Here is a 26,537-nt window from a genome sequence, read left to right as displayed (position 1 = left end):
TATACTTATTTGGAGTTCTGCTATGAATAACAGCCTTGGGTTTGATCCTCAGCATTCTCTGCTCCTGACTTCAGAAAATGAGAGCCTCATTAGATACCACCAAAGAGGCCTTCTGACTAGTACCAAGTTTTTGATTGCCACTTCATAACTTTCTTTTGGTATCTTTTTCCAAGATACCAGTTGAGTTTAGCATAGCCCAACAGTTCTACTATCTTTAGTGTCTCTCTTCACATTTCTCAACTGGCCCATTATGCCCAGCAGTGCATTCTCTTCCATTGGCATGCTATCCCAGTTACACTACTGGTGACAGTTTTAACAACTGCACTGTCATGTATCCTGGGGGTTATCTGTGCCCACCGACCACCAGAGAAGGGGGGTCTCATCGTGTAAGCCAGGTGTCAAAAGAACCAGCTCTAAAATCCCATTCTAGCATCTGTTTCCTTGAAATGCTTCTGGTAACTAGTGTCAAGGGTTGGAGTCCCTGGAAAGCAGACTCTGAGATGGAGATAAGTGGGTAGGCGGTTTATTAGGGACTGCTCCTGGCATTGCCACATGTAGGAAAGGAAGCTCCATTAGGCAAAGGGAGAATATTGACTATGATGTAATCTCAAAGGCCTCGACCGACTGACCCTATGGGACCCTAGAGCTGGGATAGCCTTACAGATGGACCCACAAGGGACAAGGGGACCATTCTTTGAATGCAAGCTGTCAGGAAGGGATTTTGACATTGAGTGAAGTGACTCTCTGAGAGTCACTTGCCAGTTGAGAGCTGTCTGCCAGCAGCATTCCCACAAACAGGGGGACAGGAACAAGTCCTCCAGTACTGAAGGGGAATCCAACTGGCAGATCACAGCACTCCCTGAGAGCAGGGGGTGGCTCTTCATTACATAATGTAATGATGGATCAACACTGTATTTGGACCCCATCACAGTGCTGGGGATGTGAGGGCTTATTATTTATTGAATTAGTGTTATCATCATACAGGCATGACTTGTTTTATTGTGCTTCACCAATATTGCATTTTTTTACAAATTGAAGGTTTTGTGGCAACCCTGCACTGAGCAAGTTTATAATGCCATTTATCCAACAGCATCTGCACACTTCATGTCTCTGTCTCACATTTTGGTCACTCACAATATTTCAAACTTTCCATTATTATTTGTTAGTTATCTGTGATCAGGAATTCTGACTTGCTGAAAGCTCAGATGATGGTTGGCATATTTTAGCAGTATTTTTTAAGGTATGTACATTGTTGTTTTAGACATAGTACTGTTGCATACTTTATAGACTGTGGTATGGTATAACCATAACTTTTATATGCACTGGGAAACCACAAAATTCATTTGACTCGCTTTAGTGTGATATTTGCTTTGTTGTGGTGGAACTGAACCTGCATTGTCTCTTAGGTATGCCTGTGTTGGGTTATTGCTATCTTCATCTTTATAATTAGTTTATTCATCACTTACTGGATGCCTATTATGTGTTAGAACTGATGCCAAAAGGATATTATGGCATAGTCATATCTCCACCCTATTTGGGAAACACCAGATGTGGCCAATCACATTAGTTAAGAGCCTTAACAAAGGGGTGAACAAAATGCTGTTAAAGAACATCTGGTGGTGCAGCTAACTCCCTGGAAGGTGCATACAGCCCAACAAAGGGGACAATTGAACAATAACTTAAGAATGCATATTTCTAGAGGCTCAAGATGGCAGCATGAGTAGGGCAGCAGAAATTTCCACCCAAAACCATACATATTTTTGAAAATACAACAAATACAACTACGCCTAAAAGAGAGACCAGAAGATACAGTACAACAGCCAGGCTACATCTACATCTGTGAGAACTCAGCATCTCACGAAGGGGGTAAGATATAAAGCTGCGACCCAGCAGGACCCAAGCACTTCCCGGACCCAAGCACTTCCCCCAGCCCAGCTCACTGGCGGAAGGAAGAGAATCAGAGTGGGGAGGGAGTGGAAGCACAGGACTGCTAAATAACCAGCCATAGTAATCTGCACCAAGATCGCAGACACACATTGCATGATGTACTGGACATTAGAGAAATGGAAAAGTAAAATCCAAGATGGGGACTGCAAGCGGGTCACCACAGCCAGCTCCCCTGGGACAAAAGAAAAGCGGGTGCTTTTTGAAAGTCTTAAAGGGACAGGGGCTTAATGGCTAAATGGAATTGTCCCGGCACACACAGCCCAGCAGGCTGGGAATCCTAAGGAACTTCAGGTGTCCCAACCACTTGGCAGATAACCCAGCCCTGTAGCCCCTCACGGTGATAAGCAGCCTGCCATTCATTCCCCCTGGCCGGGACTACAAGCAAACCGGCTGACCCACCACAGCTGCGGAGCAGCCAGAGAGCAGCTCCATTCACAGCAACCACACAGAGTCTCCTCCCAGCACGCAGCTACCGGGGACAGACCCAGAGGCTGCTGCCAGTGTGTAGTTACCTGGCACAGACAGAGGAAGCTGGGGCAAGGCACAGAGGGGCGCCATTCTCACAGGACAACACACCCACATGCCTGCCACTCCCCGCAGGGCTCTGGGCCATCCCAAGTGCTGCCCCGCCCATGGCAGCTCAGGGGATTAACCCGGAGGCTGCTCCCTGTGTGCGGGTAACTGGTAGTGGAGTGGAGATGGGCAGTGGAGAAGGTAGTGGTGTGGAGAAGGGCAAGGTGACCAGCAAGCAGGAAGAGACTGTGTTCTCCCAACTGACATACACACTACCTGCCTACGATTACCTCTATTGCCATGAAAAGGCAGAAGAATCTGGTCCAGTCAAGAATCACTCAGATAACCCCAGAGAGAGGGCCTGGGGAGATAGATATAACCAATATTCCTGAAAAATAATTCAAAATAAAGGTCAAAACGATGCTGATGGACCTGCAGAGAAATATGCAAGAGCTAAGGGATGAATTCAGGAGGGAGATTACAGAAATGAAATAATCTCTGGAAGGATTTAAGAGCAGACTGGATGAGGTGCAAGAGATTGATAATGGAATAGAAATCAGAGAACAGGAACACAGAGAGGCTGAAGCAGAGAGAGATAAAAGGATCTCCAGGAATGAAAGAATATAATGAAATCACATTATAGGGGTACCAGAAGAAGAGAGGAAAAAAGGGATAGAAAGTCTCTTGGAAGAAATAATTGCTGAAAACTTCCCCAAGCTGGGGGAAGAAATAGTCTCTCAGACCATGGGAGCCCACAGATCTCCCAACAGAAGGTACCCAAGGATGACAACACCAAGACATATAATAATTAAAATGGCAAAGATCAAAGACAAGGGCAGAGTATTAAAGGCAGCCAGAGAGAGAGAAAAAAGATCACCTACGAAAGAAAACCCATCAGGCTATCATCAGACTTCTCAACATAAACCTTACAGGCCAGAAGAGAATGGCATGATATATTTAATGCAATGAAGCAGAAGGGCCATGAACCAAGATTAAATATGAAGGAGGGATTAAACAATTCCCAGACAAGCAAAACTTGAGGGAATTTGCCTCCCACAAACCACCTCTATGGGATATTTTTAAGGGACTGCTCTAGATGGAAGCACTCCTAAGGCTATATAGATGTCACCAGAGAAAATAAAATCACAGTAAAAAAAGCAGACCAACGAAATACTAACTAAATTCCAAAAATAAAATCAACTATTCACAAAAGCAGTCAAAGGAAACATAAAAGAGTACAGAATAAAACACCTAACATATAAGGAATGGAGGAGGAAGAAGAGGAAGGGAGAGAAATAAAGAATCATCACACTGTCTTTATAATAGCTTAATAAGAGAGTTAAGTTAGATGGTTAGATAGCAAAGAAGCTACCCTTGAATCTTTGGTAACCACAAATCCAAAGCCTGCAGTGGCAATAAGTACATATCTTTCCATAATCACCCTAATATAAATGGACTGAATGTACCAATTAAAAGACACAGAGTAATAGAATGGATAAAAAAGCAAGACCCATCTATATGCTGCTTACAAGAAACTCACCTCAAACCCAAAGACATGCACACACTAAAAGTCAAGGAATGGAAAAAGATATTTCATGCAAACAACAGGGAGAAAAAAGCAGGTGTTGCAATACTAGTATCAGACAAAATAGACTTCAAAAAAAGGAAGTAACAAGAGATAAAGAAGGACATTACATAATGATAAAGAGCTCAGTCCAACAAGAGGATATAACCATTATAAATATATATGCATCCAACACAGGAGCACCAGCATATGTGAAACAAATACTAACAGAACTAAAGGATGAAATAGAATGCAATGCATTTCTTTTAGGAGACTTCCAACACTCCACTCACTCCAAAGGATAGATCCACTGGACAGAAAATAAGTAAGGACACAGAGGCGCTGAACAACACACTAGAAGATGGACCTAATAGACATCTATAGAACTCTACACCTGAAAGCAACAGGATACACATTCTTCTCAAGTGCACATGGAACATTCTCCAGAATAGACCACATACTAGGCCACAAAAAGAGCCTCGGCAAATTCAAAAAGATTGAAATTCTACCAGCCAACTTTTCAGACCACAAAGGTATAAAACTAGAAATAAATTGTACAAAGAAAACAAAAAGCTCACAAACACATGGAGGCTTAACAACATGCTCCTAAATAATCAATGGATCAACGAACAAATTAAAATAGAGATCAAGGAATATATGGAAACAAATGACAACAACAACACAAAGCCCCAACTTCTGTGGGATGCAGCAAAAACAGTCTTAAGAGGAAAGTACATAGCAATCCAGGCATATTTAAAGAAGGAAGAACAATTCCAAATGAATAGTCTAATGTCACAATTATCAAAATTGGAAAAAGAAGAACAAATGAGGCCTAAAGTCAGCAGAAGGAGGGACATAATAAAGATCAGAGAAGAAATAAACAAAATTGAGAAGAATAAAACAATAGAAAAACTCAATGAAACCAAGAGCTGGTTCTTTGAGAAAATAAACAAAATAGATAAGCCTCTAGCCAAACTTATTAAGAGAAAAAGAGAATCAACACACAACAACAGAATCAAAAATGAGAAAGGAAAAATCACAACAGACTCCACAGAAATACAAAGAATTATTAGAGACTACTATGAAAACCTATATGCTAAGAAGCTGGGAAACCTAGAAGAAATGGACAACTTCCTAGAAAAATACAAACTTCCAACACAGACCACAGAAGAAACAGAAAATCTAAACAGACCAATTACCAGCAACAAAATTGAATCGGTAATCAAGAAACCACCCAAGAACAAAACCCCTGGGCCAGATGGATTCACTGCTAAATTTTTTCAGATATATAGAGAAGACATAATACCCATTCTCCTTAAAGTTTTCCAAAAAGTAGAAGAGGAGGGAATACTTCCAAACTCATTCTATGAAGCCAGGATCACTCTAATACCAAAACCAGGCTAAGACACCACCTAAAAAGAAAATTACAGACCAATATCCCTGATGAACGTAGATGCAAAAATGCTCAAAAAAATACTAGCAAACTGAATTTAAAAATACATCAAGAGGATCATACATGATGATCAAATGGGATTCATCTCAGGGATGCAAGGATGGTACAACATTAGAAAATCCATCAACATCATCCACCACATAAACAAAAGGAAGGACAAAAACCACATGATCATCTCCATAGATGCTGAAAAAGCATTCAACAAAATTCAACATCCATTCATGATAAAAACTCTCAACAAAATGGATATAGAGGGTAAGTACCTCAACATAACAAAGGCCATATATGAAAAACCCACAGCCAACATCATACTAAACAGCAAGAAGCTGAAAGCTTTTCCTCTAAGATCAGGAACAAGACAGGGATGCCCACTCTTCCCACTGTTATTCAACATAGTACTGGAGGTCCTAGCCACGGCAATCAAACACAAAGAAATAAAAGGCATCCAGATTGGTAAAGAAGTCAAACTGTCAGTATTTGCAGATGACATGATATTGTACATAAAAAACCCTAAAGAATCCAGTCCAAAACTACTAGAACTAATATCTGAATTCAGCAAAGTTGCAGGATACAAAATTAATATGCAGAAATCTGTTGCTTTCCTATACACTAATGATAAACTATCAGGAAGAGAAATCAGGAAAATAATTCCATTCATAATTGCATCAAAAAGAATAAAATACCTAGGAATACTAACCAAGGAAGTGAAAGACGTATACCCTGAAAACTACAAGACACTCCTAAGAGAAATTAAAGAGGACACTAACAAATGGAAACTCATCGCATGCTCTTGGCTAGGAAGAATTAATATTGTCAAAATGGCCATCCTGCCTAAAGCAATCTACAGATTCAATGCAATCCCTATAAAAATAACAGCAGCATTCTTCAACGAACTGGAACAAATAGTTCTAAAATTCATATGGAACCACAAAAGACCCCTAATAGCCAAAGCAATCCTGAGAAGGAAGAATAAAGTGGAGGGCATCTCACTCCCCAACTTCAAGCTCTACTACAAAGCCACAGTAATCAAGACAATTTGGTACTGGCACAAGAACAGAGCCACAGACCAGTGGAACAGAATAGAGACTCCAGACATTAACCCAAACATATATGGTCAATTAATATATGATAAAGGAGCCATGGACATACAATGGGGAAAGGACAGCCTCCTCAACAGCTGGTGTTGACAAAACTGGACAGCTATATGTAAGAGAATGAAACTGGATCATTGTCGAAAAGTAAATTCAAAATGGATCAAAGACCTGAATGTAAGCCATGAAACCATAAAACTCTTAGAAAAAAACATAGGCAAAAATCTCCTGGACATAAACATAAGTGACTTCTTCATGAACATATCTCCCCAGGCAAGGGAAACAAAAGCAAAAATGAACAAGTGGGACTATATCAAGCTGAAAAGCTTCTGTACAGCAAAGGACACCATCAATAGAACAAAAAGACATCCTACAGTATGGGAGAATATATTCATAAATGACAGATCCAGTAAAGGGTCGACATCCAAAATATATACAGAGCACATGCACCTCAATTAACAAAAAGCAAATAATCCAATTAAAAAATGGGCACAGGATCTGAACAGACACTTCTCTAAAGCAGAAATTCAGATGGCAAACAGACACATGAAAAGATGCTCCACATCATTAATCATCAGAGAAATACAAATTAAAACCAAAATGAGATATCACCTCACACCAGTAAGGATCGCCACCATCCAAAAGACAAACAACAACAAATGTTGGCAAGGATGTGGAGAAAGGGGAACCCTCCTACATTGCTGGTGGGAATATAAACTAGTTCAACCATTGTGGAAAGCAGTATGGAGGTTCCTCAAAAAACTCAAAATAGAAATACCATTTGACCCAGGAATTCTACTCTTAGGAATTTACCCTAAGAATGCAGCAGCCCAGTTTGAAAAAGACAGATGCACCCCTATGTTTATCGCAGCCGTATTTACAGTAGCCAAGAAATGGAAGCAACAACCTAAGTGTCCATCAGTAGATGAATAGATAAAGAAGATGTGGTACATATACACAATGGAATATTATTCAGCCATAAGAAGAAAACAAATCCTACCATTTGCAACAACATGGATGGAGCTAGAGGGTATTATGCTCAGTGAAATAAGCCAGGCGGAGAAAGACAAGTATCAAATGATTTCACTCATCTGTGGAGCATAAGAACAAAGAAAAAAAACTGAAGGAACAGAACAACAGCAGACTCACAGAACCGAATGGACTAACAGTTACCAAAGGGAAAGGGACTGGGAGGATGGGTGGTAAGGGTAGGATAAGGGGAAAAAAAGGAGCATTACTATTAGCAGACATAATGTAGGGGGGATATGGGGAGGGCAGTACAACACAGAGAAGACAAGTAGTGATTCTATAGCATCTTACTACACTGATGGACAGTGACTGTAATCGGGTATGTTGTGGGGGGGACTTGATTGGGGGAGTCTAGTAAACATAATATTGCTCATGTAATTGTAGATTAATGATACCAAAATAAAAAAAAAGAGAAAAGCTGGAAACGACCTAAATGTCTATCCATAGGGGAATAGGGACCATAAACTTGGGTCTTCCCACATTATGTATTATGTAGGAATTAAAATGAATACCATATGAATAAATATGACCTCAAATGCAAAAAAAAAAAAAGCATGCATGTTTCTGATAATAGACTATAATTTCATCAATACAGCTGAACTGTTGAGAACTAAGTTGTGTTATCCTTTCCTCCACCTGGACTTGATACTCTTTCAGTGCCTTATGAAATCCTCCCCAGTGTAACCTCTTCAAAGTCAACCCTTAATTGTGCAATCTACTGTCATCTCTAGATAGAGTTTATTGTGCCTTCCTATATTCAGGAGCTTACATAAAAACCTAAGATCAGTCCAATATGAATGGCCCACAAGCTCCTGTATATGCCTAAACATTGTTTCCAGTCTGTTTATTCCTTGACCTTATCAAAAATACTGAAAATTCCATGACTTGACATAGCTTATGTGAAACTAAATACTCTTTAGAGTTTTAAGTAAGTTACACACACCGGTTTTCCTTTATTATGTAGTTTTATTTTTCTCAAAAGATTCTACTTATGATTTTTTTTTCCAGATAGAAAAATACTTGTTACATACTTCCTGCTAGCTGACCACTTGAGGCTGTCAAAACCTTCCTTCTTCATTCACAGAGCTCTTCCTCTCTGAGGCTGTCTCTGAGCTCTGCAAGCAAGCCTGGAACTTCCATCTAATCTGCAGAGGTAGTGCAGGCAACTGGCGCTGACTGATGAAAGACTTGAGGCCATACAGAATTATATAGGAAACATAAAAGGCAAAATGAAAATTTGCTCCAGAGACTTATTTCCTAACCTTTTAAGTATTTATTGCTTTGTTTGAAGTATTCTTGTAACCGAGTGGAGTGCACTGGAAAGTTGTTTTGTGATTCTATTAATACTTTTTTCGACGACTAGTTCATCTCTAAATATAAGTTATGTCATAGAAAAAGACAACATTGCATATGTTTAGAGAAAATATGGAAGTAACTTATCATGTATATATTTGTGAATTTTTGCTTAGGCCATAGGTATTTACCTTTGCCTTTCAGAAGTAAACTAGAGATATGTAAATAACAGAATATCCACATTATGATGTTACTCATGAGAATAGCTAAAAAGATCAGGGCCTCATTTAAGTCAGTAGCAGTTTAATAAAATGAGCAGAACTCATTATAACAACAGCTCTTTATTATGTGGATTCGGATACACAGCAGACCAATCATGTTCCCTGAAATTTAACAATCACATTCAAGAAAAGCCTGTGTAGTGTGTTACTCAGCACTCTAAGGGCCTTCCTTCCAATTCCCTTTACAGAGGCTTGCACAAAGAAGAGGTTAAGCACCAGTGAAGAGAGACTGTTGCTAGCAGTTTTATTTCTTCATCTTCATCAGCAGCAGCAAAAACCAACATGCATTTTTTCCATCTCTGTATACTGCCTATGGTACAAAGTTTATAAATACAAGATACTGATACAAAGTTGAAGCCATTAAAAAGAGCTTAATGACTACTTAGGAGATCATTAAATCTGGAGTGTTGATAGAATCTATGAAGAGATTTAGAAACAACACACAAACTCAAACAGTAAATGTTTTAGTTGGGAAGGGATGAGAGGAGAACTTTTTATGTGCTACTGAAGGGTTTTCTAAATTGCTCCAAGTTCACTTTCTTTCTGCTATTATCTTTAAATACTGCAAAGCATTGTGAGCTGCATCACTCTGAGCATTGCTGCAGGAGATCCCAGAGCCGTGACAGACTGTGATGGGACTGGTGGACAGTTCAGCGAGACACTGGTACTGTCCGTTGGCGCTCAGTTCTTCTGTAATGACATATTCAAACGTGATGGTTAATGCCAAGTGTATATAAAGCAGACTCTTTGTAAAAACATGTTTTTACTACTGTCTTTCTTTGTAAGCATCCGTGGTATACTACTCTGCTTACTCATCATGTTATTATTCTTGTACAAACAAGCAAACAAAAAAACACAACTGCTCAGCTACAGTAGTTCTCAAACGTAGCTCTGCTTCATAACCACCTGAGGGAACTTTAAAAGAACAGAGTGCCTCAGCCTCATTGCAGGCTGCTCAATCAGAAACACAGGGTTGGGGGTTACAGTAGCCAGATTCTTGCATTTTAAAAAGAGTTCCCAAGGCGATTCTAATGTGGCTCATTGAACAGTATTTGCAAACTACTGAACCAAGCAACTTTTTTAAAAGGGAAAAAAAAAACATTTCCAAGAGCACTGGAGAGACTGTATTTTCCATTATGAAGTCTAGGATTATTTCAGTAGACATCTGAGCCAGGAAATACATGATTCAGAGCAAGACCTCTCTTGTGTCTCCATGTTCTTTGGTTGTAAGTCTATACAGGTAGTCTATTATGGGTTAGGATGTTTTAAAAACAATATCTAAACCTGGGAACAAATATGCTTCTCATCAACTGATAGATCACTCCTGCCAAAGATGGCTGAATGAGACAAAGGGATGTAGAAACAGGGGAGTTTTAATTTCTTAAAAGTGGTCATGATGAAATATTATTGCAGCTAGAGTCAATATAATGGAAAATATCTAGATACAATGTGATTATTTAATGTGTGAAGAGGCTTTCTAGTTCTAGTATCTAGGTTTTTTAAAAAATTGAGGTAAAATTCCATACCATAAAACTAACCACTTTATAGTGAACTATTCAGCAGCATTTAGTACATTCACATTGTTGTGCAACCATCACCTCCAAGATAGTTAAAAAACATTTCATCACTTCATTATTCCAAGAGGAAACACCATACCTACTAATAAGCAGTTGCCCTCTATCCTTCCCACTAGCCCTTAGCAATCACCAATCTATGGATTTACCTATTCTGGGTATTTCATATAAAAGGATCAAATGATATATGACCTTTTGCATCTGTCTTCTTTCACTTAGTCTTATGTTTCTGAGGTTCATACATGTTGCAGCATATATCAGACCTTCATTTCTTTTCATGGCTGAATAAAATGTAATTGGATGTATATAACCTGACTGAATTATCCATTCATCTGTTGATGTACATTTAGGCTGTATCCACCATTTGGCTACTCTGAATAGCACTGCTATGAACATGTGTGTTTAGGTAATCATTTGAATATTAGTTTTCAATTCTTTTGGGTACATGCCTAGCAAAAGAGCTGCTGGATCATATGGTCACTCACTTGAGGTCTGCAAAACTCCTGTTTTTCACAGCACTGCACCATTTTATATTCCCATCAGTAATGTACAAGGGCTGCAATTTCTCTACGTCTTTGCTGACATTTGTTATTTTCTGTTTTCCTCCTCATAGCCATCCTAGTGGGTATGAATTTATATCTCCTTATGGTTTGGATTTGCATTTCCCTGATGACTAATGATAGTGAGTATCTTTTCATGTGCTTACTGGCCATTTGTGTATCTCCTTTGGAGAATACCTAGGTTCTTTGAAGGTAACTGCATAGAAGTTAGCTAAATTCAATGACTATGGTTTTTAAACTGCTCTTCTATATTTACATGAACTATTTAGTTTTTAAAATTGGTAAGAAGCATTTCAAAGGCATCATTAATACATAATATAAAAAATCATCTCAAGTTTCCTTCTTTTCCCAGATTTAAAAAATAGGAATTCCATAGTGCTATTCATGACACAGCTCATCATCTCTTTGTTTTAAACACCCAACAAAGTACAGATACTTATATTTAATACATATTTACTGAGTCTCTCATCAGCCACCTTTTCTAACCATCCGTCTGCACTATAATCCCCAGGTTCTACATCATTCTCTGTATAGTGAGGCATTGCACTTGACCCATCATTCAATCCCAAATTCGGAGAGAAAGTCACTGGGTCTTTCAACACCTGAACATCCTACTTTACCAGGGCTAGTAGCTCATTCAAGCTAGGTCTCCACAGCTCACTGAGGCTGGAATAAGGGATATCAACATCTTCATATATTATATTGATGTCAAATACACACACACACACACACACACACACACACACACACACACACACAAATTAGCCAGTTTTATAAACTGAATTAAAAGAATATCCAAACTGATTTGCTTTCCAATCTGTCTACATTTGCCTATCTAAATGATTAAGGGTTGGATATAATATAGATGATGATGGTTTGGAATAAAACTACAAAGTGACTTATGTTCCAGAACTGGCACACAGTGACAAAGTGGAGAGAAGAAGTTTGGCTTCCACAAATTTGGTACTTGTTCTAGAAATGTGGGTGCCTTTTTATTTGTCAAGCTGCCCATCAATGCTTGTTTAATAGACTCTATCTGTAGGGACTCTTCCCTTAATCTGACTCTACCACTGCCTAGCTATGTTACCTTGGACAAATTTTTCAACCTTGCTGTGCCTTATACTTCTTGCCTTATTGTATAAGGATAATAGAACGTACTTCACAGGATTAATTTGAGGATGCAGTAAGGTGAAATATGTAATATCCTTAGAATAGTCCTGGCACGTAGTAAAACTCCATAAATCTTAGCTATTGTTTTTATTATAACTGCATAAATGTTAGCTATTTTTCTTTAAAGAACAGAACATATCAATGATATATATTACTGCTCTGGTAATCATATAGTCAGAATCTATGGTCAATGAAATAAATTTTAATAGAGGTTTTGTTTCTCAGACACATTTTAAAAAGAAACAGGTTTTGGGACAAGCCAAAGAAAAAAAAATCATACCTATATCCAAATATGTTATATTAAAACCTTGTTCTTTGGCGATTTCACTAAGCAGCTGGATATAATCTGTATTTGGAATGCTGAGGAGGCTTCTTTTTAGTAAGTTGATCTTTTCACCAGGAGAATTCCTCAAGGAATGCCAAGTACATCCTAAAGAATGTCCCACTACATTTGTCTGAAAAACAGAGATGAAGATTAAGATTTAATTTGGACTGAGTTTCAATGCTATAATATTAAAGATATCTATTAGGCACTAACATTAATACTTTATAAAGCATGTTTAATTGGATATAATTTGGCTAGCTTTCCAATTTAAACTAGGTAACACTAACAAGTACACACATTCAACAAATATCATGATGTTAAAGAAAAAAAGCATGAACAATAATATACTGGAAGTATTTAAAAATACCTTTGTAGAGCACAAAGGTCTCTCAGTCAAATTTTCTGATGGTCACATCATTAAGATATATAAGATGTTTAACGGCACTATAAGCAAATTTGCAAATTATTGAATGTGCCTATTGGAGCAATTTACAAATTAAGATATACAAGGATTTTTGCATCTTACGGCTTCTTATATTAAATACAACCACTCAGTGACTGACATCTGTAAAGCAAAAAACAAAGAAACTATAGAAAAAGTGAAATGTGCAAGTTGCATTTGAGAAGAATAAGTCATTCAAATGAATGGCAGGATGTCAAAAAGTTCTTATCAGATTTGTCTCAGGACCCAATTGGGCATATTTTTTTCAGTATTCTTCTCCTTTTCCTCCTTTCTTAGTCTCCCCTGTATACTTCCCTTTTCACCTCTGTTCTCAGGATGCTTTACATCTCCATGTTAGTTTATATTTCCTAAATTGCTTTCACTTATTATGACATTAAAAAAACCAAACTACTCTCTGAAGTAAGTAGGGCAACTCTATCCTTAGTCTTATTTATTAAGCCTGACAGAGGTTAAGGGATTTTTAAAATATCACAGGGATGGCCAAGATAGAGAAGTTAGTAACGTGTAAAACTTACCAAATAGAATGTTACACATTCCTTGATTGAAAGTTTAAAAAATACTGGTTTTTAAAAACAGTAATAATTCATTCATATAGTAAAAATATCTGCAATAAGAACAAATACACAGTGACTAGTCTCTTTTCCTTACCACCCACTCCTGGAAGACTTATGTTCCACTCCCGAGAGGTATTTGGCTGTGAAACATGTCCAGTTTCCTTCTATAACTGTTCCAATGCCAAGTACACACATACATGATCTTCTTAAGCAAAAAGGATAGCTTACTCTTCTGCACGTTGACTTTTCTTGTATCAGTGCACATATATGCACTGTATTTATACTATCAGTCGCCAACTAGGGGTTTTAGGTTGTTTTTGTTTTCTGGTTTTTACTAAACAATGTTACAAAAAGCCTCTTTTGCACTTGGATGACTTTGCTGTAGAATAATTTCTAAAAGAAGAACTGCTGAATCAAAGAACATGTATTAATTTTGATACTTTCAGACTGATTTCTGAACCAATTTTATCCTCCATCAGCTGCCTTGAAGAGTGCCTGTTTTCAGATACCTTGCCTACAGCAGGCATTGTCAAGCTTTGTTAGGTTTTGTCCATCTAAAAAGGTGAAAATAGTATCTTAACTTGAATTTAAAAAGATGAACTTTTTTTTTTAGTCATTTGTTTTTCTCCTACTTATTTTGTCTGTTTTAATTCATATGTACGAACTCTTTATCTGATACCGAAAACAGTCCCTTTAAAGACATATGTTGAAAATAATTTCTCCTCAAGTTTTTATTCTTGGTTTTATTTACAGATTTTTTCCTGTGCAGTTTTATGTAGTCAAATTTATGAATCTTTTACTTTATAGTTCCTAGATTTTAAGTTATGCTTAAAAAGGCTGTCCCATGCTAATAATTTTAAAAAGGAAAGCTCTTCCATGTTTTCTCATATAATTTCAACTCTTACGTTCAAATCTTTGATCCAACTGAAATTTATTTTGATGTACAGAATAAAAGAACAACCTAAATATGTCACACACACATGCCCAACTACACACACCTTTTCCCCTAAAGGTGTGTGTAAGTTCTTTCTATTATCACTTATTGAATAATCCATCCTCTTGCCCACTGATATAAAGTCTATCTGTCATATATCATATTCCCATATGGATTAGTGTCTGCACCTGGACTCTCTATTTTATCCCCTGTCTATTCCTGTATAAACACCTGTTTTACCTACCATAGCTTTATAGTTAGTTTTAAGTTAGTCTCTGGCAGGGTTTAACCTCACCTCCCATACATTTCTTTTTCAGTTTTCTTGGCTATTCTTGAGAGTTTATTTTTCCAGATAAACTTAGTTAAGTTGTATCAAGGTCCAAAATGAATTCTGGAATTTTGATTTTGAGGGAGACTACATTACCTTTTTATTTATTTATGAGATTGAATCTTCCTATGGAAAATAAAGACAGAGTTTTATATTTACTCAAATTGTTAAATCCTTCAGTACAGTTTTAGTTTTTCTCACATGGGTCTGCACATTTCTTTTAAAGTTTATTCCCAGACATATTATCCTCTTTTCTAACACTGAAAATAGGATCTTCTATGTTCTTCCTCTTACTATTCATAAATAGGACAGCTATTGATTTTTTGTAGTATACTTTTTCAGGATATTCCATTTTGCTATAAAATGACCAATGTTATTAAGCTTCATAAATTTTGTTAAATAAACACATGACAAAAAATCAAATAGTATATAATTGTAAGAGCAACAATCCCACCTGGTGCCATGCCTACCTTCAGTCCCCTTTTCAGAAGCAATTTTTTAACTTTCTATTTTTAATTATTCTGATGGCTACTTTTATAAATCTAAACAATATGAGAAAGCTATTGATTTTGTATATTAATTTTATGATCAATTACCCTGATGAATTCTCTTATTATTTCTCTTAGTTTTTCTCCAGGGTTCTACACGGATACAATCATACTATTTAGTTATGATCATTTTTATCTGCTCTTTTATTTCCAACCTTCTATTGTTTTCTCTTGTCTAATCATATTAGTTGGTACTTCTAGAACAAGGTTAAAAAAATGGTGTCACTGGGCATCCTTGTCTTATTTCTGAAATTAATGGGAATGGATGTAATATGTAAATATGTAACCATGATTTTGATTTTTTTGAGGCATATATTTTGAATCACAATGGGGACATTTTAAAAGTGTTTATCAGTAGTGATTATCAAATATCTTCTTGGCATCTATTGAGAGGATCATATGTTCTCCTTTGACCCACTAATGTGGTTAATTATAGTAACAGAGTTACTAACCTTGAAGTATCCTTGTGTTCCTGAATAAACCTTATTTTTTCTATGGTATATTCTACTGCATACTTTTTTAAGGTGTTTCACCATAGGGAGATTAATCCATAATTTTTCCACTGGGATTTGCTGTTGTCAGGTTTTGGTGTTAATCTTCTGTTGGTTTTGGAAAATAGATGTAGAAACTTCCCCTATGTTTTATATATTGCCTGGAACAGTATAAATAGCATTGGAAAATTACCTCTTCCTTGATGATTCAACAGAATTCACCTATAAACCTATCTGTGTCTTGTGATTTTGGTGTCACCTCTGATCCAATTTTAAAAGAAGTTAATGAAATGTTTTATATTTTCTATTAAAAGAGACCAAATTTATTTCACTTATTTGTGTGCAGTCTTTGACTTTTTTTTCTACAGAATGAACTCTTACTTTATAACCAGCTTAGGACACTGTGAGAGTCCTCACTTCTCACCCACTTCTCTCAGGTAATGTACCACATGACAGACCTATCTGTGAATATCAGAATCTCAATGTATCATGTGTAGCCCAGTCTCTTAAGCTGTAGATCTGTATGCCCAGCTGCCTACTCCGTACTTGCAGTAGATTTTCCACAAACATTTCAAATTCAATATATTCTACATTTAGGTAATTATCTACCCCCTCAAGCCCTACTCATCTTCTGTGTTCCCCATATTATTGAATGGTACCACGATCTACTCAGTCGCCAAGCTGTTTATTTCCTCTTCTATTCTTACTCCCCATATGCAATCACCATGCCCCATTCACTTCAGTTTTCTAAATAATTTTTAAATTGACCATTTCAGCTGCCACTACCTTGGTACACGTAATCATCATTTCTCATCTGCTTTCCCTAACAACATTCTTGCAGGTCTCTCTAATCTTCATTCACTCGCCATAATACAGTTAGTGATTTCTCTTCTAGTGTATAAAGTATATTCTGTCCTTCCCAGATTAGAATTATTTAATGACTTCGCACACCCTCAGGATAAAGTCCAATCTCCTTAATACAGTAGTCCCTTCAAGATTTAATCCCTCTTTACCTTTCTGATATCATTGTTTGAGCGTCTCTCCCTCCAACTCTATGCTCTAGCTATGCCAAGTCACTTAGGGTTCCCAGATCACACATAATGTTTCACTCCTAGGTCTTTGCACATGCTCTTTCTTCTCTCTGGAATTCTTTTCCCCTGTTCTCATCCTGTATGTCTAGGGTTAGATATTACTTCCTCCAAGAAGTCTTCCTGAAACTCCCATTTTGGCTGAATCCTTCTCCTATGTTCCTAAGTATTCTTTATAAGGACCAGTCTGTAGGGTTCTTTCCTCTTTTAGTAGGCTACAAATTCCTTAAGGGCAGAGACTGTCTTATGCACTATATGCCAGTACCTGGTACAAAGCATGGCACACAGTATGAGCTAAATATTTGTTGAGTAAATGAATGAATGAACAAAGGGATGATGGGAATGCATTGTCAGTTTGAAGGTAATATACTGTCCTGTCATCTATTACTGCCATGATATTACTCTGAATTTGACTATGTCTCCCAAGCCCCCCTTACATGGTCACATTGGCAACTGGTTCACACAGAGAAGCAGCTGTGGGGTAGTGTATAACCACACAATGGAGAGATTTTTTTAAATTGCAACTGAAGTATCTATACAGTAAGAAATCCAGGGAAGTTTCTTATAAAGCAAGAGATGATTAATCACATTCACATCAGAGCTGGCTGATCATTACTTACTAAAGAAATGTGGTTCTCTGGGGAAATATTACTGAATTTTGCAAGAAATTTCTCAGCAGCATTTCTCTTGGCTTGTTTTTTTGATGCTCCCTTTCCTAAATAAAGAAAAAGAAATGGTAGGTTTAGAAAAGAAATTAGTGTCCACAGAGAATGACCAATGTATAAGGTATTGTGTTTGAACAGAGAATAATCTCATGATTTTTATACACTAGGCTCTTCTTTTACCAACCCAACATCTTTGCTTTTTCTACTTCATATGCCTATCAATTCTCACATTTTTAAGGCATTTCTTTTAACAGTTTATCTTTAATAGTTATACCCTCTGGTTTTCTTAATAGTTATACTTCCCTATGCCTAGCTTTAATGAACCACATTTAATTCAAACCAAATACTCAAATTTGTTAAGGTACATTTGAATTACAACCTCTCTCCATGTCTATTACTTGCTTACAATCTTTTTAAAAACTCACAACTATGTGGTGTTTCTTTCTTAGAATAAGAAGGGCACAGGAGGGACCAGAGTTGAAGGACACCATAAATATCACCTACCTCCAGGCTTTTGTTTTATAGATTTAAAAGCTGAGGCCCAGGGAGACTAAGTAATTTGTAATTTGCCTAACCTTGCAAATCAAGGACTGCATCAAGAATGGAAGCTGAGGTTCTTGCTTCTGGCCCAGTGTTTTTTGAGGCCTAACAGTTGCTTATTATTTGAAACTGATATCCAAGATAACATTCATTTCAAGTCTCTTTAAAAATGATAAAAACATGCCAGGCAGGTTAAAATAGGAATTCTCACTAGTACTTTATTAAGTGACTTTTTCTCATAGTTTCTGGTATCTACAACATGGAAGTTGCTATAATTCAAAAGAATAATTTCTACTTTATTTTTATCTCACTGAAGCTTTTTGTCATCTAGCCTCCTATTAATCATCTTTTCAAATGTAATCTTCTAGTCCTCCTATCTTCTAGGATAGCTGTTGCAACTCCAAGAAATTTACTATTACTTTTTTCTCCAAAATGATGTTTAAGTCACTAATATATCCAGAAAGACTGTTGAGTCAATTATTTATCTTTCCATTAACAATCCATGATTTAAAAAATATCAAATTAGGAAGTGTAAGTATTTTTAAGCCCTTTATACTTAAATTCAACTGCAGAAAGTTAGAGACAGTAGAATGGGAATGCATCCATTTTTCCCCCACAGAAATATTTGAAAAGAAATCCCCACAGAAATTTCTACAGTCATTTGTCATCTGAAAATATTTCAGATGTCTTGAGTTTGTATGACAGTAAAAAGAAGTACCAGTTTCCATAAAAGACTCTAGCCTGCAAATTGTGGTATATTCTCTCTTATGAGCAGGCCCTCCCTCCTGGGAAAGGGTATATTCAGGAAGTCTCCAGCCATGATGAATAGCCAATTCCTAGAAAATCAAGATGAGGCTTTAGTAGTAATTTTTACTATGCAACAGCTCAATCACATCAATTACATTTTTTCATGATTTTGAGCCCATTTCTATTAAAAAATTTGAAGAGAATAATGATATTCTGCAATGGAAAAACATGGGAAGACCCTATATTTCCCAAATATATTTCTGCATTTTATATCTTCTAAGTTCACATTACCAAAATAAAGCAGTTTCCTGTTATGAATGGTGTTCTTCCACTAAGTCCACGAGCTAATATCAAAGAGCTCAAATAGAAAGACAACCTACTGTCACCCCCTTTGGGAACATCAAGAGAGGACAGTACAGGTTTCACTGCCATCAGTCCCTGAAGCCTCTCCCCTCCTCACTATAGACTTTCTTACTCACAGCAGGCTGACTACTGCACCACATCAAGAGCAGATAAGGAGCAGAGACAGCGAACAAATAGAACTGGAGAGCACTGAGGGAGGAAGGGGAAGAAAACTACAGAAAAACTCAGAGCAGGAAAGAGATCAAGAGACTGGTTGAATAATGGGGAAGGGAGTTGTCCAACAGAGCACATGGATAAGCTGCAAGAAGGCTATTCTGCATACAGAAATTCAAAGCTGATTCTATTTTTTTGGCAAAACGATCGAATAGACAACATCCCTTTTCTTGAGTTCGGTTACCCGATTTGGGTTCTTTATAAAAGTCCTCTGGTCTCAACAGAAGTAGAAAAAAGTTGTTGCAAGAATGGCAAGTAATATTCTTAAAGCATAGAACACTCTACCATGTGCACTGAGGTCCCGTTCTCAAATGAGAACTCCACAAACCAAAGGCACATACTGTATATGGAAGAAAATCCAAAAAATTATATAGGAAAATAATTTCAAGTTAGTGCTATAATGTCTAATGTTAACTTGGAGAACAAAATATTATACTATTTTATCTTTAAAATATTAATTCCTTGTCTTAGCCCTTGTAATATTATCACTTTATGACATCTTTTATCAATAGACAAAATGTTAAGTATGGAAAAACTGTTATTGTTATGACTTACCTGTAATGAACCAATAGGATTAAGCTGGTTCTTTGGTTGCTTGGAAGGGTCAGGCATTAAGGGGTCAGGAACTGCAAAGCTAAACATTTTTTAAGGTGTTATAAAACAAATAGTTTTCTCCAAATTGTTAAATAAATGACAGGCATTTTCTATTTAAGCCTCCATGGCTTTGCTGTTGCCACTCCTTCTCCATGGGATGCCCTTTTCTCCCACCTCTTCTATGAGAATCTGATCTATTCCTCAGGCAAGATTTATCTCAAATGCCACTTCCTCTAAGAAGCCTATCCTGTTACCCCCAATGGAAAATTTGGTTTGACCCTTTCATAAGCAAATTATTTTAGCATAAATTGTATTCTCTTAAAAATACATGTCATTTCTCCATCCCTCTCCCCTGTTCAGACTATAAAATCCTGAGGGCCTATGTATTACTTACCTTTATAAACCTTGTAGTTCTTTATATATAATAGGTGCTCAATAAAAATGTATTTAAATACAGCATACTGTTATTGCAACTACACTGAAAGGGAAGACTAACAGGAAATTTAGCTTGGTAAGGTGAATAATGCAGATCAAAAATACTACTTGTTCATTCAGATAATTTTGATCTATCATCTGCTCTATGCTAGGATAATCTTCCTAAGATTTATATGTATCCTACATAAAATAGATGGCCTGCATGAATCTGGTGCCAGCAGGTAGGGATTGTGATTAAGGAAAAAGAGAGCAATCTCTTTTAAGTAGACTGAAGTGACTAGTTTCTTAGGTTGATGGGTACCTAACATGTAATAAAGCTGCACTCCAAATACTACCACCTAGGTAACTGAAGAATCATTTCTTCCTTGACAAATGAGGTTTAGTTATTGCCACTTCCATGTTTCTTTTCCAACTGCAAAAATTTCAAGCTTTATATAGGCTGATGAGATAGGAATAATCATTTATAATGCTGCATGCCAAAGCTACCCAAATAACTGTGATGGAGAAGTGAGAAAGTCTCCGTATTAAATCAGGCCATTTTAGGCCTGATTACAGCTTAGTAATTGCCATCTTATCTGTCAAGAAGCACAAATATATAGTAAGGTTTGTTAGCCTCTTCTGCTGACCAAGTGAAGTGCCCATGTGCAGAAAGGACACTCTGTACACTCGTTTCTACAAGTACACTCAGCACTTTGGGCTGACCTTTGGGCCGCACAGAAATAGCACAGCCATCACCAGTGAGGGGAAAATCCAATACCTGACATGCCATTTGGCATGTCTAGAAAGCCAGCATAAATCAGTTATAACATATGACTCCACAATATCAAGCCGCATTTTGTGAGATCTAAGGCTTGTCACCGGTTAGTTCTAAGCTACTCAAATGGCTGAGAGTGACTTAGGAAAAGGGAGGAGCACTGCATATGAGCTTTAGTATATCCCTAAGAGAAGTTTTGCTATGACTGGGGGAGAAACCTCCCCCAAATGCCCATGGGTGTCTGTCAGTTATTAGCAAATACAACAGATAACACTCCAAGTATATTTGAGTGCATGGAAAGGGAAGAATTTGATGGTACAGGGTGTACCCATTAGAAACCAAAGGACACCTCTTTATGATTCATGATATGCTCCAGGACCAATAAATACTCTTTCCAAAAGCCCCAAAGTGATAATGAATTTATTTTGGAAAGATATGTCAAGCATCATTATCCCACTCGACATCCTCTTGTGTTTGCCGTACACTCTATAATAAAAGGAAACCTCTGCCCTTTCAAAGTAGAGCTCCGAAAAGAGTACTTTTATCTGAATTTTTTTTCCACCTCACACCTTGTTTTCTTCAGTGCAGAAACAATTACAGCCTTAATACAGTAAGACTGTTGCTGGAAAAACTGGGGTTTTCTATTGCACCCCATCTGAAAAAAAAGAAAAGAGCCCTAGCTCATGAAAGCCTTCATTTAATAGTTAATTGCTGGATTTAATTTCTTAAGGATAAAAGCTATCTTTCATGGATAGGTTTTCACAAGGAAGCAGATTTAGAGCTAGATACTAACAACTGTTCACTTTGTTGCTTTTGTCAGCATATTCAAACTTTTACTCTTACCTCAGCCATGATATTTTTGAGCTGCAGAATACAAAGAAATTTAGCTCACCAAATACTTGCATTGGCTTTCAAAACGTTTATGGCAGCCTCTGCAGCTTTATGTTTCGCCAGCTTCTTACTTGTACCTTCACCTGAAGTAAGGTTAAAAAAAAGTATCTGTGAGATACTTTAGCTGTGAGAAATGTGAGGCTTGCATAGATGTTTTCACAATACAGAATAGTCACTACAGTTTCTATACACACACTAGGTAATAAAAACATATACTACATAGTTATACACTGTAATAAAATATTTGCCACATGGAAATTAATCTATTAAAAAGCATGATTTTAAAAGTTCTATGGATTTAATTCTATGTATACTGGTATAAAATATCCTTATTATGTCTTCTTAAATATGTTTGATATAAAATGGTAACAGAACAGAACAGGACAGGGGAGGAGAGGAAAGGGGAGGGGGAAGGAGAGAGAGGAAATTCTTCTTGTAACAAGAAGTTTCCTTTTAGGGATCCACTTACAGCAAATGTGCACAATTTTATTCTAACAGCCCCTCCCATACTGTATTAAACCCCTCTGCTTGGGCTATACAGTCATGTCTACAGGCTGAATACAGTGGGGGAAGGTTTATATAGGGAAGAAGATGAGAGACGAAGTTATGTGTCTCCTATACTATCTGTATCTTAAGGGGATAGCTAAGGGGGTGTCAGGAGATAGGCCTGACTAATCACTCAGATTGATGCCTAATTTCAATAAGCAATCACACCTGGTAAATGGTAAATTCAATCTTTTTCCTTCTGAGTTCAAAGTAGGTGTAGAGAACCCTTTGAAAGTGGTATCAGAATGCTGATGTCCATTCCTCTGGTATGGAGGAAAGAAAGGGACACTGACTAAATTCCAAGTGTGACCAGATTCATTTATTTACTAACATAGGTATTAGGGATACAGTGGAGAACTAAAGAGTCCCTACCCTACCCTTCCTTAAATAGCTCACAGCTAGTGAGGGATTTGATCTGTGGGTAGGCATCTGAAATATGAAGTGGCACTCTTACAACAGGCCCAAGTGCAGGCTGTAGGGGAAGCACATAAAAGGGGCAGCTCTCCTGCTCTTGGTAAGGTTTCAGAGAGCTTTCATGAAGGAAGAGATAACTAAATGAAGACCTAAAAGATTCATAAAAACTAATAAAGAAGCTAGGGGTTAGAAAGAGCATTCTAGGCAGAGAAAAGAGACCCTCCTAGACTCAGAGGTAACACAGAGCAAGGTGTTCTCAAGACCCCCAAACGGCTGGGTATGGTTAGAGCTTGAGGGAAGGAATACTGAGATAAAAGTCTAGAGAGTTGGAGGGTAGGGGGAGAGGTCAGAGAATGGTCTCCTAAACTTGTGCTTCTCAAACTTTACTGTGCATAGGAATTGCCTGGGAATTTTGTGGAAAGGCGTACTCTGCTCCAGTAGGTCTGGCACGGGGCCTGATATTCTGCACTTGCATCAAGTGCCCAGGTGATATTAATACTGCTATTGATCACATTTTGAGAAGCAAGGTTGTAAGTCATAATAAGAAATTTGTATTTATCCAGAGGATGGGAAAACCACTTGTATGGATTTTAAGAAGAGGAAGTACATGAACAGATCTCAATGCTAGAAAGAATAGCTGGACAATGGACATCATAAGCCTAGAAACTGAAAGAGCAGCTAAGAAGAGTGTAACTGTAACCCAAGTGGGAGATGACAGTGGCCTAGACAGTAGTAATGGGATGACAAAAGAAACAGACAGATCCAAGAGATATTTAGGAAGTAAGATTTGGTGACAGGACAAAAGGCAGAGGGAGGTAAGGAGTCCAGGTGAAACCCAAATTTCTACTATGAGCAAGTGTGTGATGGTGGTGCCCTTACTGAGTTAGGGAATGAGGGGGAATGGAGCTGTGAGAGAAGCAGATGGGTTCAGTTTGGGACAATGGGAGACTGAGGTGGCTTTGGGTCATCTAAACAAAGATGCCCAGCAAGCACAGATTAGTACACTGTTCTGTAACTGGGCCTGGGCTAAAAATAGATTTCAGAATGATGAGCCTTTTGATAGTATTTGAAGTGTGGAAGCAGATAAGCTTGCACATGAAGACAGGGTGGTGTGAGGAGATTGTTACTTTCTGGACTAAGACACACTGAGGGAAAAAGCTATTTTTTCTTAAATTTCCACCAAATATTTAAAATCCACCTGCCTCACACAGACAAAAAACAACTTCGAAATTTTCTTCAAGTGGCTTCAATGAAAACAGTGGACTCCTGATTTTCAGCAACATAAGTGATGCCTTTAGATTACCGGATGGTGCAACTGCAGCCTTCCTGCTGAATTTTTTTCTTGGTATTCTTCCAAATTAAATTTAGTATTCAGTATGTTTTTTGTTTGCAATTAAATAGGTATGTAAGAAATAAATGTCTACATTTACAAATGGGCAACTTCAGTTATTATTTCTTAAGACTCACAGACCATAAGGTGATACTACTAATAATTTCTCTGAACTTGCTTCTTCATATAAAAAAGGGAATAAGATCTTATTGAAATACCTGTACAGTGTCAGGAACTAGAAGCTGCTATGCAATATAGTGTATTAGAGTCTTCTACGTTCCTCATTTTGCTTGGATAACCCCAATATTGAGCCCCAAGTGCCAAAATGAGTCCATACGAAGAGGGTAGAGGCTCAGAAAATTCTGGGGTCTATGAATTCCGGCATCTATGAAACTAGACACCACCTACTACTGATCCAGCTATGGCTGTTCCAAGAACCTTTCTCTCTTCTCCCTAATTCTTGGACGAACCCTAGATAGAAGGACCCTACAGTATGTTTCTGAGCTTCCCTTGGTATCTGGGAAGAGAAATTTGGGAGAGAATCAGATGAAGCTGAAAAGAAGTGTCAGTTTCAAGAGCCCGCTCTTCACAGCTGTCTCCGGTAAAAAGGGCACTTTTCCGAACTTAAAAGCAATACCAAGTCTTGCCCGCCAACCCGTATCGTCATGGGGATTAACCGTGCATACAGACCTGTGCAGGTTATGTCACCAACAGTTACTCGGAAGGTGAACGTGGACACGTGTACTTGCACATCGGATCTTTCACATTCATAGACCGGTATGTTCTTGGTCTTCATGCCGTATTCGTGTAATACCTGAATCGGTGTTTTCCCCGGTTTAGCTGTAATCATCTTCCCCAAACTGCAAAAACCACAAAAAGGTGTGCTTTGCATGCCAAAGCGAGGCGGGGAGGGAGTGGGGGAAGCAGAAGCATAGAGGCTAGTTTGACGGCCACCAACGGTGACGTGGGAGGCGCCGAAGCTGCCGGCGGCCGGGGCCAGAGATACCGAAGCGCAAGCAGGGTCCCGGGCCCGTTGCGGGTCCCGGTAAGGGCGGGCAGGGAGGAGGAGGTCTTTAGGGAAACAACTTGAACCCAGATAGGAAGGATTTGCAGGGTGCGCGGGTGCTACAACCTCTCAGAACCAAGCCTCCAAATCTCTTTCCCTGGCGGTGGCCGCTAGCTACCCTGGCCCACACAGCGCGCCACTCCAGGCCGAAGGGGCGGGGCCAGGCCGCAGACCCCGGCCCGCGAGCCGCCGAGCAGGCGGGGCCAAGCGCCCGCCCAACCATCCGCAGCCGCGGGGGCGACCGCTGCTGGAAGGGGCTTTACCCATAATGCCGCCGGAGAGCGGGCTGCCCCGCCCCCACTCCTGCCCACCACTCCTGCCCACCGCTCCCGGCCCTGCCGGCTCGGCCCGGTTTGCCCGTGCGCTGACCTGAAGGTCCCGCTGTCCTCGCGCTCGAGCGGCGGGGCCGCGGCGCGATGCCTGCTCTGGGACATGGCCAGAAGGGACGGCTCGGCGGCAGGAGGAAGACCCGTACGGAGCGACGTTTTTGCTCCCTGGTTTGGCCGGTGCCCGAGAGGAGCGCTCCAGCTCCAGCGCCGCCACCGCCGCCTCCTCCCCTCCCCTCCCACTCCCCCCTTCTCCCAGCTTGCGTCCCTCCAGCGAGGGGTACAGGCGGGGGCGGGGTCTCAGCGCAGCACGCCGCCCCGGCTCCCGGCCACGCCCCCTCGCTGTCCGGGCGCCGGGCTCTTCTTTTTGCTAGCCCCGCCCACTGGTCTCCTTGGTGCCCGGCCCCGCCCCTCCAGCTCAGGCCACGCCCCTCCCAGTGAACAGCA

The 26,537-nt window shown here is 38.8% G+C and overlaps 1 protein-coding gene across 1 annotated transcript; it reads right to left on the bottom strand.

Annotated features, from left to right (window-relative positions):
• Positions 1-9,212: 9,212 nt before the first annotated feature.
• On the bottom strand, positions 9,213-26,344 carry PRKRA (protein activator of interferon induced protein kinase EIF2AK2). Its single transcript, XM_036879458.2, has 8 exons — positions 26,134-26,344; positions 25,389-25,558; positions 22,410-22,491; positions 20,290-20,368; positions 19,130-19,247; positions 17,827-17,921; positions 12,756-12,930; positions 9,213-9,861 (listed from the first exon to the last, which is right to left on the bottom strand). The coding sequence occupies exons 1-8, from the start codon at positions 26,196-26,198 to the stop codon at positions 9,704-9,706; spliced, it is 942 nt and encodes a 313-aa protein (XP_036735353.2). The 5' UTR covers positions 26,199-26,344; the 3' UTR covers positions 9,213-9,703.
• Positions 26,345-26,537: the final 193 nt, after the last annotated feature.

Source organism: Manis pentadactyla, chromosome 6, assembly GCF_030020395.1.
Source record: "Manis pentadactyla isolate mManPen7 chromosome 6, mManPen7.hap1, whole genome shotgun sequence".
In the NCBI taxonomy this organism is placed as follows: Eukaryota; Metazoa; Chordata; class Mammalia; order Pholidota; family Manidae; genus Manis; species Manis pentadactyla.
This window is presented reverse-complemented; position numbering and strand designations above follow the sequence as displayed.